Here is a 16,119-nt window from a genome sequence, read left to right as displayed (position 1 = left end):
AGTTAGCCCCAAGCTTTTGTCCAAATTGCTTTAATTTGCAGGAGAACAGGATCCTGTTTATGAACATACATAGTTTTTACCAAGTAAACCATACTGCAGGCCTAATTAATCATTTTAAATTGAATCACTAGATTGATCCCAGGTTGATGACTTTGAAAGAGAAAAACATTGACTGAGCCAATTGTCTCAGATTCTTACACACAGCATTGTTGTAAAAAGCACGAAACAACTCAGCTGCTTTTAAAATTTATTTTGCAAAGCAATAATGCATACATTGAGGAAATTTTAACTACGATCTACAGTGTTGTAAGCTTATACAGCATAGATTTAAATCATTTCTACTCCATTCAACTGTGAAGCAACACAAGACAAAAGGAATAGCAGCACAGAACTTAAAAATTATGTTTGAAAGCATCAATATGTTCAAATCTGTGTTTACAATCAACAATGCATTTGCCACCGTCAGTTTGTAGTGCTTGGGAGGTTTGATTCCAGGAACTAGTAAAACATGGCAATCTGAATGGCAACTGAAGGCACACTACAATCTTCAATGTTTAGTGCTTAGTTATACCTGCATACAGAAAGGTCTTGCATACGTTGTGTCATTGGTGCCACGGATGCACAGTATAAGTTTACGTTGGAATGGTGCAGGATTTGAACACCTATCAATTCAGATGAGGGAGAAAAAAAACAACTAGCCACACCACACATCTGCTGGTACCACCTTGCAGCAGCTTCACACTTGCCAGTTAAAAACAAAACCAAGCCACATAAAATTTCTTCCAAATCTGCACTTGATTTTTAAAATCCTTTATTGCAGCTCTTCCCTGGGCAAGGTTTATTGAAATCGTTGCAAGAACATTGCTCCACACCAGTTATTTAAGTGTGTGTGTGTGTTTTTTTTTCAGTCCAAAAACAAGCTGCAATGCTGTCATTTTCAAAGCATTTAGAACTGGAGATATGTACTCCACATTAACATCAGGTTCTGAGCACACAGATGAAGCTTCACATTTCATCCCTGCGGGTTTAAAGAGAGAGTTAGGAACTTTAGCGGTATCAGCTCAAGTGATCATAATAAAAACAATTTAAAAGTGGCTATTTCACTTAGCAGATTTTGCAGGTCATTGTTCTTGGAGCAGAGAAGCTGAGGGGGAGAATAAAAGCACTTTAAAAGGTCAGAGGGTCTGAGAAAGTGGATTTAGAGAAACTTTCCACCAGTAGGAGCATTGGCAATGTGAAGTGACAGATTCAAGCTAACTGACAAAAGAACTAGAGAAACGTGACTTTTTGAAAAACAAGTTACAACCATGTGGAATATATTCTTTTTGAAAAGGTAGTGGAAGGAGATTCAATAGTAATTCTTCAAAGGGAATTAAACAAATGATCAAAAGGAAGAATTGCCTGGTTATGGTAAAGAACTGGTGGGCTGAAGATGGGAAAGCACTGGTATGGTAGGACTAACTGGAAAGCACTTTTTGAAAGCCAGCACAGGCACAGTGGACCAAAAGGAGTCATATTACAGTACTATGATTTGTATGCTGGCCTACCTTCCTCAGGGACTTACTTATTGGATTGTATTTTAACTCCACGTGGTTTTTACTGCAAACACCCCACTGGATGAAAATGTTACCTATAAAAGAAACGGATTCCAACACAGAAGTCCATCAATGGTAGTGGTCCTGGAACCTTCCATCTTAAAATGTACTCACAAACTAACTCGGCACGGGCAGGTTGAGAAGGCCCACAGAACAGAAGTGTAAACTCCAAACTAGGTTAGATGCTTCTCTTAAAGAAGTGGTTCTCTTTGGAACAAGCTTCTCTCAGGAAGGCCAAGTTCATCTGGCTCCAATTCTGAGACATGAGTAGTACAGGACACACGGGTAAGTTATTAATTCATACCTAACAAAAACAGAAAACTTTATCCAGTTCTTTTATGATGCAACAGATTGCGAGGTGGTTGCTGTATACATGAACATTTGAAATGCATTTGAAGAAATGTCACAAATGAAACACCAATTTCACAATGTCTACAGGATTAAAGGAAGAATGCAGCACGGACATAAAATTGGCTGCGGGACAGAGCCAACAACAGCAGTGAATACTTAAGGGTTCAGACTAAAAGAGATAAATTAGTGCTCCAAAAGGGGGTCGGCCCAAGGATCACATCTCTTTAAAACATATCTCCCAGTTTTGTATCAAAACTGCTATGAAGATTTAGTCCAGAAGACTTCAAAGCTGGCAAAATTTGGCATATGGATAAAATTTAAAAGCAAAATGATGGTTTTCATAAAAAGAAAAAGAATAGGCAATATAACCTAATTGGCATGATTAAGGTGGCAGGGGATCATGCAAATCTTTGCAGATGGCAGAACAAGTTGAGAAGGCTGTTATAACAGCATATGGGATCCTTGTTTTTAAATACAGGATGAGACTACAAAAGCAACCAAGTTATGCTAAACCTTTATGTACGCTAGTTCAGCCCACTCTTGAAACAGTGTTCAATTCTGAAGTGGGTTTACTGGAATGGTGCTTGATATGGGAGACAGCCATTACATGAAGGCTGGAAAAACTGAAACTGTTCTTCTTCAAGCAATGATGTTTAAGAGGTGATTTAATAAAGCTCTTCAAAATCAGAAAGGGATTTGATCGAATAGTTAAAGACAAATCACGGCAAAGCTACAACACAGATTTAAAAAGTGAGTAAGCAAACAACCCAGCGTGACATCAGATCAGTTTTTTAAAAAATTTTTTATACACTCAACTCCTGCGACCTGGACTGCACTATCTCTAAAGGGTGATGGATGCAGCCTCAATAAAACTATTAAGTAGTGAACTGGATAAATTATTCAAGTGAAAACAAAACAGGACTATAGGATTATTGGGAAAGATCTACCTATTTGGAGAGCCAGAACACAATGATGAAGAATATAAAAGCCTGTGATAAAAATATTACAAATGCATATAACAAATACAATTTGGAATCTAACTTCTACAACATAAAATAAAAGAACATGTAGTCTGCAGGTCCTGGGATTATTACAGATCAAGGGGAAAACCATGTTAAAGCTGTTGGGTGAGTGAGCCAATGAAGACTTGTTAACGTTTGAGGAATATGGCCGTAGAGCATTTTGGGAGAGGATTTGCAGATAAAGTGAGGAGTTTAAATTAATAATGCAATTTGCTCAGATCACAGACACCTGTAGACAAGTAGTAAAAAGGTCATAAAGTAACATATCCATGCCGGCCAAGTTTCCTAAACTTATTTAGTCCCACTTGCCTGCATTTGGCAAAGTCCCTCTAAACCTTTTCTATTCACGTACCTGTCCAAATGTCTTTTAAATGTACAAATTTGTCAGAGAAACAGCTCTACGGGGCATTAGACCACAGATGTTAGGAAGAAGAATTTTAAACAGTCTAAAGGCTGTTTGCCATTGCTGATGCCTTAGTCAAAGTCAGTTGGCTTATCTGATTGCATTTCTTCCTTTGAGACTTTTCTAGCAGTAGATCAACCGAATGACTTGCTAGACTATTTCAGGGGGTAGTGAAGAGTCAACTGCACTGCTATGGGTCTGGATTGGAATGTAACCCTGACTATATTTCATTCCCCTGAGAATTTTTTTCTTCAAATGGCAATGGTTTCATGGTCACCATTACTGAATTCAAATTTCTGACCTGCTGGGATTCGAACCAAGATCCTCATGTTGCTCAGACAAGTTACAATATTAAAGATATTTGGACGAGTACGAATAGGAAAGGTTTAGAGGCATATGGACCAAATATAGGCAACTGGGGCTAGTTTCGTTTGGGAAAACTTGGTCGGCACGGACGTATTGGACTGAAGGTCTGGTTTCATGGTGTATGACTCGATCCATGTAATGCTCAGATCAAAAGGACATGATTAAAAGGTTTAAAAAAAGTATTATTTTGAATTTAGATCTGAAGAATCCTGAGGTCACGTTGCCATTAGGGTTTCTGACTTTAGAGCAAACTTACCAAATTCACACATAAGCCATACAAGTTTACCAGTTTTAATTACTTACGTTACAGGAGAGCTCAAATAACTACATGTACTGGAGATTTAAACAGACTCAACCACCATCAGCAACATCAACAGAGCTCGATGGTTGCATGCAGCCTTAAATCCTAGTTTTATGACATTGTTCATTATTTGCATTTTCTTAGAAACATTAAAACATTCCCTAAATCACATACATTAAGAGTACTATCGTGAAGGTGAGTGTGACAACTGTTTATGAAGATAAATCTCCATTCGTCATTTAAGAGTTTAAGTGTCTATATAACGTGCAAGTGGCCTTCTGATCTTCGAGATCTTGTAACCTTTCTAGAAAAAAGTGATTCATCACTTTGGTTTTCATGACATTTAGGTTTTTTGTGTATCCTGTGTATTGTCAGAGTCCTACTTACGGTGGATCATCATGAAAATCATTACATATTCCCAAGCATCTTCTGATGTGGTCTAGATGCAATTAGAATGCTGCGTGTTACAGCCAAATAATTCCATTAATGGTGTCTGTTTCTCAATGTTGTGCTATTCATACTATTGCATCATAGTTTCTCTAGGCTCACTGTACACTTCAGATTGTAATCAATCAATCTCCCCTACACATAGATGAGGCACTTTTGCACCTTGTATGTTTTGGAGAGACTTCTCTTGTACTCTTGAGAATTTAAACAGGTTGTGACTTAGCAAGGCTATCCCTAACAGGTTTCACAAACACTATTTCCACTGATAATAGCAAATCCATGTCTAAAAAGGTGTCAGCCTTGAGTATGATCTTGTTCTGTTCTTCTGCACATGATTAATACTTTAAATGCTCCAGATTATTCACTCAACAGAATCTGGGACATGACGTCATCATATGGCACTTTCTGCGCTCATGCCCTTAAGAGGGTCTACCAGCATAATGTGACCTACTGTTTAATGAAATCTCCAAGTGGACAGAAAAATTGGACCATTGTGCTCATTGCATCCACAACAGACAGACTCAAAGCTTTCTTCAATTGTCTGGGGATTGACAATTTGAAGGAATCAGACTAATTGACAAAACTACAGTGAATTATTGTCAGATAGTAGGAACTGCAGATGCTGGAGAGTCTGAAATAACAAGGTGTAGAGCTGAATGAACACAGCAGGCAGCTGCTTGGCCTGCTGTATTCTGCCTGCTGTGTTCATCCAGCTCTACACCTAGTTATCTCATTATATCAGTGAATTAGTGTAACTGTAGGGTGCAATGGAACCTGGAGGGTGTAGTGGTTGTGTGTTGGTGGCTCCATCATGCTTTACACATCCTCAGCAGCTCTGATAGTGGTGTTAGTCCCTGGTCAATACACAGCATTGTGTGGTAAAGCATTTTGCTAGATGACTACATGCCTCATGTTGGACAACAATATAGCCTGGCAAAGAACTTCAAGAATAAACTTTCCTTTAGAAATCTCAACTCTTGAAATGCCAATCTCATCTTTATTGGGTCAAAAATGTGTGTCTCACACTTTATCATAGCAGGCCAATCTTCTGCAATAATGCTCCATAATCCCTTCAACTGGGACTTTTTGCCATTCTGTCCTAGGAAGCTGCACTTGTGTTTACCAAAATGCATCAGATCAACAAAGTAGAAGATGAACTCAAGTCTATATCTACTTGTATGTACAGCAAAACAGCCACATCTTTTGCCTATTTGGTTACCCGTTTAATGAATTTAAAGTAACCATTCTGCTGTTTGGGTTTATAAAGACTGAGTGAAAACACAAGGATACACGTTCGAAGTTCCTGCAGTGCATTTGGTGCACTAGTCAGTAGCTTATACCAAATCATTTTGATGGATTGTGGTCCGTTTCCACAATTAACTCCTTACAAGTAGGTGCATGTAAACTTCTTAGCAGGCAATAGGCTCATGCTCCATACTTGAAAAATGCACTGCATTCATGCTAAGCTTTTTGGAGCTAAATGCTACTGATGAGATGTGCAGACATGCAAAAGATGATCTCCTTCCTTGAATCTAGTATTGTGAAACACATGATTCTTCAGAGAATGCATTTGTTGCTTCAAACAGTTGGTGACTGCCCTTTTCCCCCTCATGTAAGAAGCACATTTCCTTAACAGCTTGTGGTGATGCTCCATCAAGGTGCATATATACAACACTAAGAAGTTGAACTGCCCAACACATTTATGCAAATTTGCTCTCTGCTGGCTATATTTCAGGTTTGCTTGCACCTACACTTATTCAGGAACTCTTGACTGTATTTAATAAACTAACCCACATTCACTTGGCATTTCCTGTAATTGAAGACAAACTATGAGCCAATGAGTGTAAATTTTGAACATGCTCTTATCTGGCTTTGCCCATAATTGTATTGGACTGGTAATGTTCCTGAATACAAACAATGTGCAATTGTGTCGACATGCTGCTGGCCTAGATTATGACCACTGGATAAACTAAGGTAATCACTGGAAGTAGTCTTGAAAACAGTAACGAGGTTGCTCTACCAAATGCAGCGACCAACGCCACCTTTTGCTGTCCAACCTGATTAATTAAACCCCACATTCACAGGAACAATGTTGAAATTTTGTGGAACCTCTTTACAGCCTTGCCTCTGAAATTTCCTAATGTCAACCCTGTCTCTCTGATGTAGATAGCAGATTAACATGCAGTTATTTTAGCCTCTTCTGCTGCAATTGGTACATGCTAGTAATCCTGCTAATGCTGCTACACTTATGTCCATGAGGTAGGATAGCTGCAGCTTACACGCAGACTTGCTGTAGCTGAGTTTCAACATCAGAGTCAGCTAGGCCATTATAGATTTTGTCAGATTCCCAATGGTCCAGATACAAGTCAAAAATCCTGAAGCATGTGTTAGATGTTTGCATGCATCTACGTCAACTTTTGACAGTGAGATTTTTAAATCATATAACAGACCTACTTATTGAGCTCTCCTCTAACATGTACATTAGTTCCAGTCTTTTTACATTTCAGAACTCCTTGATTAAAATTTTTCCATCTCAGGTTTGACCAAAAAGCAGAGTTCCTTCAATTTAGTTACAGCATGAATTGAGGTTAAGCAAAGTTTTTGGTTTATAATTATGGCTTGGTTACAGGAGAAATAATTGCATTCATAAATGCCCACCTGCTCCTTTAAAATACAAGCCACAATCCAATAGTGACTGTGAATAGCAGGAACTACAGATGCTGGAGAATCTGAGATGACAAGGTGTAGAGCTGGGTGAACACAGCAGGCCAAGCAGCATCAGAAGAGCAGGAAGGCTGATGTTTCGGGCCTTCTTCATTTCTGAAGAAGGGTTAGGCCCAAAACGTCAGCCTTCCTGCTCGGCCTGCTGTGTTCATCCAGCTCTACACCTTGTTATCTCCAATAGTTACTGTGTTGGGTTACAATCTCAGCACAGAAATTCTCTTTGCCAAGGCAGCTCTTCTGCTCCAAATGCAAGGTATTGAAATTAGCCTGGTGTAATGTCTCCCTGCAGTGATGCTAGACCATGAATTAAACTCTAACTGTTCAGGTACATATTGACAATAGATTTTGACTTTCTACTTGGGCAAAACAGAACAAACCACTTCACTCAGTAACAGTAACAGACACCTTGCTATATTAAGGCTCGTCAATAAAATCTGCATTATTACTCTCACTACGAAAATGCATATAAACAACTTGAATATGCAAACATGCATTCCTCCATTTATAACTGGAATACATCCCATCATTTCTTAAACTGAGATCACATACAATACAGGAAGACCAATCCATGCATTCCACTGTACTACAGGATTAATACAATCTCTCAGCAAAATACAAAGTAAAAACATTTTAATTGTCAAGACTTACAACACTGAAGGGAAAATACAAAGTTAAATAGGCAGCCAGATCTTGACAAATGCAAATGTTTCAAGACAATTACAACCACAGCATCCCTACATTGTGAAAGTAGGCCATTCAGTACATCAAGTCACAACAACCCAAAGACGATCCCACCCAGATCCACAGCCCTACCCTATCCCTGCATTCCCCATGGCTAATCCACCCAGTCTGCACATTATAGGGCAATTCAGCACGGCCAATCCACGTAACCTGTACCTCTTTGGACTGTGGGAGGAAACTGGAGCACCCAAAACAAAACCCACACAGACATGGAGAACATGTAAACTCCAACAGTCACATGCCTGGAGGGTGAAATCAAATTCAGACTCCTGGCACTATCAGGCAGCAGTGCTAACCACTGAACCACAATGCCACTCTGCAGGAAATGACTGAATTATATTGGCTTGATGACTGATATTTATGAAATCTTTGTTTTCTGGATAATCTAACAGTAACATGCACCTGTTTCATGAATGTGACGAACTTTTCAGACATGCTATAACTTAATTGTGACTAATGTGATAGGGTCTGCAGGGTTACAACTAGAACAGTTTAGGAGGGGGAACACTGCCATAATGATCATTGTGCATATACCTGGCAGGTTGTTATCAGAGCTTATCTGAACAGATGATGCCCAAACTGCAGACATACTAAACATGGCAGAAAGACAAGGAGAGACCGAGGAACTGCAACACTAATTTTAAAAATGTCCTGAAAACACTTCACGAGTGTCTCACCTCACTTTAGATAAGTCTTCAACTTAAAAATGAGGTACACTGAAGCAACAGTGTGTTCACATCAGCCAAGCAGTAGTTGGCCTTCCCACAACCTTCTGATACCAGAGGACCAAAGCAGGTATTTAGATGGGAGCTGTGGAAGTGCACGTTACATCATTGCAGATGATACTCCTATCAGACAGGATGTTGCCAAATTATAGCAGATTTTGTTAATCCTGGCTATACTTAATGTCTAACTCACACCAAACAAAATCCCATGCTGCTGGGGAAGAAAGATTCCTTTACTAATATGATTCAGCAGACATCCTTGTTAATGAGTTAGATAAACTAGTCAGTTCAAGCAGTTATGTCAATACAAACAAATTTATGGTTGACACGAGATAGAAGAGTGGTCAGGGTCCTCAGTGACAAATGGATTCTTTGCAGTCTAAAGACAATCTACCACAAGAGCAGGCAGCCCTGGATAAGAGGCAAGCTCAGTTAAGAATTTAAAACTAGGATGTGATTCACGGCAGCTTCAGGCTTCATCCAAGCCTATGGTATGACTAAGCCCAAAAGTTGTCCATCTCACCTAACATAAAAGGCTGCCAAAGTCGGGGAAAAAGCAGGAAGTACTATTCTGAAGCACTGGCAACATGGTGCAAGACAGCAACACAAGTGACAAGTCTGCCAGTCGGGGGCGTACAGTACTTTCACTGTGGAGGAATGTATAATTTGTGAACACAATTAAATCAGTGGAAGACATGCAAGGTGGTCAATAATTCTGATCACTGCATCAAGCTTTGATTTTAAATTTGAATTTAAACTGGATTCAGAAGTGGCTGGCAATGTTGGTACACCATCTTGACAGGCTTCACATAATGAACTTCCAGTCACCTAAAGTCAAATCACAATCTCCCAGAGGCACTGCCCTTAAAGGCCAATTCAAAACAACTCATCTACAAATCATCAACATATTAACAAAATCCTCTGACTGCCAACCGGAGAATCCCATTCCTAAGGAAACGAACACATGACTACTTGGGCCTTCTACCATACATAGACCGAATCACCAGATAAAAGGTTGTGCTGTCAGTGTGATTAGAGTTCCTATTAGTCAGCCAAAGGCTGGGTAAGTATAATGTAATGTTTGGCTTTAAAATGTCCAAAGAGGTTCCTTAGAAGGGTCCTGCACCAGCTATTGGGCAAGAGTAAAGAAAAAATGGATGGGATTTTATGAAGGAATCATTCTCCACCCTTCACCCCCCCACCCAAAAAAAATCACATAACCCAATTGTGCTCCAGCCTGGTCACTGGTCACCCTTCAATATTATTACTTCAGTCAAGTCCCAATTAAAATATTATCAGCTCCAGAGATATTTCAAAGCACTAAGCTTATGATTCTTGAAGGAAAGAAGGGCTACATGAATGATATATTGATCCTTGGACCTGCGAGGTGTCAGCACAACAATAGAATTACCTGAGTTTTAATGGCTTTTCAGAAAATTTGCCTCACATCGAGAACCAAAACGTGAACTTGCAAAAACATCAGCCAAATTGCTGGGTTGAATCTTCAAAAAAAGTGGATTATCATCTGCAAAAGGCAGACTAATCACCACCATTAAGAAAGGTAACTTGACCACATTGACTGAAAATCAAGTGATGTTACTATAAAAACATCAATACCCAGCCAATGATCTATCAGTCTTCAACGATTATCTGGCCATTACAAATGGGAGCTCAGAATGCATCGTCCTAAAGATACTGATTCTAAAGGTGGTGTCCATTTAACTGCAGGGCCACAGCACAGCACTTAGTGCGGTGGTTGGGTATCTCCAAGTCCACAGCATTTCCTCCTGTTGCACACATTGAATTCAAATAGAATTTATTGCCAAGAAATGCTGACAGAAATTTAGCCTTGATCACCTACAGGATGATATTCTTTACTGCTTTTCTAAGACCTTGACAGAAACAGAGCAAAGATTTGCAATAAACAATGAGCTCTTAACTGCTTACATACCTGCTTCTCATCATCTGAGCTGACGGGCAATATTTGAAAAATCCAAATTTCAGCAAAAAAACTGAGATCCCATATCATGTCAAAGTGTCCAGACAGGGAGAACCTTTGAACACAAAGGTTGAACAGATGCCACACCTATCATCCTGAGGCCTTTAGAAACTGGATATGATTAACGAACTCCTTGGAGCTGGATTAAATCTGGATCAATTGATCTTAAGAACAGAATGAAGCTTGGCCAGTGATCTCATCGAGCTCAAAAAATGCAATAGGTTACAAGACAAATTTTAACTAAACAGAGGGAGAATTAGACCAAGACTAGTTGAAGAAATCTCAATGGATTAATACATTGAGACCAGCTGAAGTAATGGTTTGAAATGTTGCTGTAACCTTCACATCTCCTGTTATCCCCAGGCCAGAGAACTACACTGCACTTCTGACTTTCAACCTATTAAACTTGAGGTCATCTAAAACTCATGCCCATACTCTCAAAGTCAGACCTATGACCCCTATGTCACTGGATTTACACTTGCTCCGAGTCAAGACACCTTGACTTAAATTCTCATTCTGGCTTTCAAATCCCTGTGGTCTTGTCCCTACCTGTAACTATAACTCCCTCCAACCTTGCTTGTTTAGATCCTGAAATCTGTCATCATTTCGTCAAATTGATTGCTCTACCACTGCTTGCTGTCCCTTCATTACCAAGGCTCTAAAATCTGGAATTTCCCAGAAAAAAATTCTCCACCTTACTTTTAGCCATTAAGATATTTCTTAGCGTCTACTTGTTTAGCCAAACGTCTGGCTTTCTACCAATAACTCCTTATACAGCTCAGTGCAGTTTTGTGTATTAATACTCCAATAAAGCAACTTGGGGTACTTCAAAGACACTAAACCAAAAAACAAGTTGTAATCTCTGGGAAATAGAATGCTGTCTAGTTAAATGTCAGAAGAACTAAATTGGGTCTAAAGTCAGTTCTGTAGACAAGTTTAATGATTACAGAAACAAGAATGTGTTCATGTTACAAATTCAATTTACAACAGTTTAGTTACTGCAGAAGCGAATAAATGCAGCAATTTAGAGGCTAACCTGAGTGACATATTTACAAAAGCAAATATTGTGGATGCTAGAAATCCAAAGTTAAAACAGAAGACTTTGAAATTACTTAGGTCTGCCAGTATTTGGCAGGAAAGAAACAACTTAGTATTTCAGGTCAAGCACTTACCTTAAGAATTACAGAATTAGTGCAGGAGGCCATTCAGCTCATTCTATCTACAATAGCTTTCTGAATATCTCAACTTCTCCTGCCCTTTTACCCATAACCCTCCATATTGTTTCTATTGAAACAACTATCCAATCCTCTCTTGAATTTATCAATCGAACCTGCCTTTAACCATACTTCCAAGCAGTAAATTCCAGACCCCGAATGAAAAAGCTTCAAAATCTCCCCTCCCCCGACTGCATCCCAAAACCAGTCCAGCTCGTCCCTGCCTCCCTAACCATTCCACCCACCCTCATCTCCTACCCACTAGCCCTACCCTGCCTCCTTGACCTGTCTGTCCTCCCTAGACAGACCTATCTCCTCCCTAACTCCCCAACTACACTCACCTTTACTGGCTCCAACACAGCCTCTTTGACCTGTCTGTTTCCTCTCTACCTACCTTCTCCTCTATCCACCTCCCCTCTCTCCCCAATTCAGATTACCTTCCCCTCCCAAATTTCTGAAAGGTCTCAACCCGAAACGTCAGCTTTCCTGCTCCTCTGATGCTGCTTGGCCTGCTGTGTTCATCCAGCTCTACACCTTGATAGCTCAAATTCTCTAGCATTGGCACTTCCTACTATCTACTGTAGATGAGAGGACCCCCTCAAGGGCCTGCTCCTAGGCCTCACTCAGGTAGTCACAAACACACCCAGGCTGCCAGCTGGGGTTCACAGACACAAGGCCTTCTACAGCTATGAGCACTGCAGGAGTTGGAATGTTTAATTCACAAAACATTTTAATTGGTATTTCAAATTAAATTGTGACTTCTGTTATAATGTCCCTTTAAAAAGGGGCTGGCACCCTTTAAGACCCTAAGATATTGTAGAAAGCTTGGGCCGAATGGCTCATTTAGTCATTCGATCATGGCTAATATACGTTTCCCAACCTCATTCTTTAATTTGGTTTCGATTTGATAGCATTTCATTGATTTTAAAAGAGCTTTCACCATTCCCTCACATTCATTAGGACAAAATCATAGAAATCACCAAACATAGTCATAGTTGAAAACAACTTCTCTTGCAGTTAGAAGTAAGCTATTAGGAATAAGCAATAAATGCCTGAATTTGGCAATTATGCACAAATTCATGAACAAATAAAAAGTGTGTCTGGCTTCCTTTCCTAGTCTTTCAATAATAGACCATTGTCCTACACCATCTCAAAAAGCAGGCAGCAATGTCTTTGCACATTTTCCAATTCATGTCATTCATTGCATTTTGGGCTAAAGGCCGTGTCTTTGCAGATTTTTCATTCAAATGCAACACTCAGTCCAATGCAGTTGAACTTACTACATACCATAACAGAATTCTACAATCTTTCATTACAAATATGGCTGCTCAAATGGTAAAACATCATTCCATAAGACCGTACCATGAACAGGATTACCATCTTTCTTATTCACCTGAAAGGGGATACCTTACCCTATAGTCACACTCTCATTACCACCACCCACCAAATAGGAATGGTTACACTCTGCCTACTCCCAAGGTTATGGGCTACTCCTCTTCTCTGCATTTTTGCTAGATCGGTTTATTTCTCAGTCTGTGAGGAAGAATGTTCTTGCTTTAGAAGGCATGCAGCAAAAGGTTACCAAATTTATTCCTAGGATGGCAAGATTGACTTTGGAGGAAAGATCAAGTCAGATAGCATGGTATTTCATGCAGTTTACAGAAAATCTCAGATCAATGAAATTCATGCAGAACCAAACCAATTTGATACAGAATCAAGTTCATAGATTAAAGTAAAAAGGGGCAAATCTTTCAGGACAGAAGGAGAAATTTATTCACCCACAGAATGGTAAGTCTGTTGAATTCACTATCACAGAAAGTGGTTGAGACCAAAACATTGTGCGTTTTCAAGATGGAAGTAAATATAGCTCCTGCGGTTAAAAGGATCAAGGGATTTTTCTTAAAACAACGGTAAAAAGCTTGATGATCAGCCATGATCATACTGAATGGCCTATTCCTGGTCCTAGCTTGTGTGTTGCTATGTTTCTCTTATGCCTCCACTTTTTACCAAGTTCACACTCATCATTGCACTTACACAGGTATTATCCTTCCTTCATTAGCATTGGATGAAAAACTTTGACTTTTTACCAAACAGCAAGCATAGTGATAGCATCTCAACCAGCGTAGTCTCATTGTTTCCACACCCACCTCAGCCCCTACCCACCACTGACAATTCTGTACTCCTTTCCTGCATAACAACATTTTTTCTTCTTTTCTCTAGTTGTACTGCATTTTCCTCGATCTCTTCATCTCCCTTGCCTCCAAGTTTTGAGCATCACAATTCAGGCAGAGTCTGCAACTTGTGCATCGCAGCACAGCACAACAATTTCAAAAGAGATCATCCATTCCATGACTGACAGTGTTTGCAGTTTCAATCAATTCTATTACTGCAAATAATGGAAGGCTTTTGCACCAGCACGTGAGAGTCGATTAAACTCACTTATCCTGGTTGTTACCTGGGTTCCTAAGACTTGGATAGACTGTGCACGGACAGAGGGGAAGGGATCAAAGAAGTCGTATTCCGTACCAGGCAAACTTTGTCCATTTCAGCAAGAGGGTCACTAGTTTTGTGTCAAACACATTGTAAGCACTTGGTGGGCCACCTTAGGCAAGTAGAACTATCAAATGGATTTGGGGACGTGGCAATGAGTTTCCTGCTATGTTAACCAGATCCTGTGGTGGTATTTTGCAGGTAGAAAATGGCCACCTTCCCACAGCATTTGTCAAATCATCAGCTAGAAAATTAGTTTTTGATTCAGGAATCTGAAGCTAAAACAATGTGCTACGCAGGCAATTAAACTTCAGTTAAACATTTTAATTTCATTATGCAGCAATTATTGAACTGCTACAGTCAAAACATACAATAGAAAACTAACTTCCAAAATAGTAGGTTAACGTTAAACCTACCCCTGCCTTGTCCTTTCCCATCCGCTGAGTGTTTCCTCTGAACTATTTAAAACAGCATTTCCAAAGCATGCAACATTCATTGTATTAACCCAAACGCTCACTTACTATTTTTGTAAACAATAAACATCGGAATTAGTCCATAGATGGAATGGAGTTACAAAAATATTAAAAGTAGCAGCCAGGCAATCATTGCAGCGTGCTCCAATCCACACCACTTCACCTTGTTTCTGAGGAGGACTGTGCAGAGTCACTTCCACCTTGGCACTTGCTTATCTTGATCTGTTAAAGGCACATAGATAACTCCCATCAGGGGTTTCATACTGATGCTGCCATTCGCTAGCTTGTCATGTTGCTCCAACATCTGGTTTCCACCCGGAGGGCCAACGGGCAAAATCATCCTCCCACCTGGCTTCAATTGATCGAGCAACTGGAGAAGGAGAAGGACAAGAATGGTTTTGGGGGAAATGGGGTCAATAACAAGAAGAGGATGCAGCAAGTGAGAGCCAGAGCACAATCATGGTGGGGGAGATAGGGAAGACAGAGGTAAGCAAGGAGAGACAGAGAGGGGGAAATAAGAGAACATAAATGAATAAAATTTAATATCACTAAGGGGTCTAGGTGAATTTCAAATAAAGACAATACTGACCAAGACTACAGTTTCTATATACATCACATTAGCAGAGCTGTTTAACATCACCTGTGACAGTAGTATCCCTTACTGGATCAAGAGGTTGTCAGTTCAAGGTCTACCCCTCATTGGGAGAACAGGTTGTCTCCACAGCAGGCCTTGAACTGGCAATCACAAAAGTCTAGGCTGACATTCAATGCAGCACTCAGGGATTAAGGCACTGTTGGAGGTGGCTAACTTTTATTAAGACAGGACAGTAGCATTCCATCTTCCGCTGTTTTGGATGAACGCAAAAGATCCCAGGACACTATGCAAAGATAGTTATTCCAGTATCCTAGTTAATAATTATCCTTCAAATCAGTATGAAGTAGATCATCTTTGCTTCATCACATTGCGCTTTGTGGATCCTTGCTGTGTGCACAATGCGTGCTGTACAAAAGAAAGTTTATTTTTACTTCTTTTATTTAGTATGCATGCTTAGCATTAACTTTCAAGGTGCAAGCAAAGTGCGTAACACCGTTTTCAACTCACTCACCAATTACAATAGCATGGATTATTTCTCACAATCCCACCTGCCTCCTCACATCAAACAGCAAACTGGATGCCTAAAATTGCAGTGAATTTAAAACAGTGGTTGGTACTATCACAGTGAAATAAAACAGAGATCTCACTTTGAAGCAATTACATTATGGTTCAC

At 39.8% G+C, this 16,119-nt stretch overlaps 1 protein-coding gene across 2 annotated transcripts in view; it reads right to left on the bottom strand.

Moving 5' to 3' along the window:
• Positions 1–244: 244 nt before the first annotated feature.
• Positions 245–16,119, bottom strand: part of pcmt (protein-L-isoaspartate (D-aspartate) O-methyltransferase) — a 44,308-nt gene continuing 28,433 nt past the window's right edge. The window contains exons 7-9 of one of the 2 annotated variants that reach the window (XR_007248082.2): positions 15,015–15,221; positions 1,565–1,630; positions 245–1,018 (exon numbers count right to left, since the gene is read on the bottom strand). Coding sequence is in view for 1 of the 2 variants with exons in the window: in XM_048535728.2 (XP_048391685.1) it covers positions 15,042–15,221 (180 nt within the window). In the remaining variant the exon portion in view is untranslated. The remainder of the gene's footprint in view (positions 1,019–1,564; positions 1,631–15,014; positions 15,222–16,119) is intronic. The other variant, XM_048535728.2, reaches the window with a different exon arrangement.

This window comes from Stegostoma tigrinum, chromosome 9, assembly GCF_030684315.1.
Source record: "Stegostoma tigrinum isolate sSteTig4 chromosome 9, sSteTig4.hap1, whole genome shotgun sequence".
Lineage (NCBI taxonomy): Eukaryota > Metazoa > Chordata > Chondrichthyes > Orectolobiformes > Stegostomatidae > Stegostoma > Stegostoma tigrinum.
This window is presented reverse-complemented; position numbering and strand designations above follow the sequence as displayed.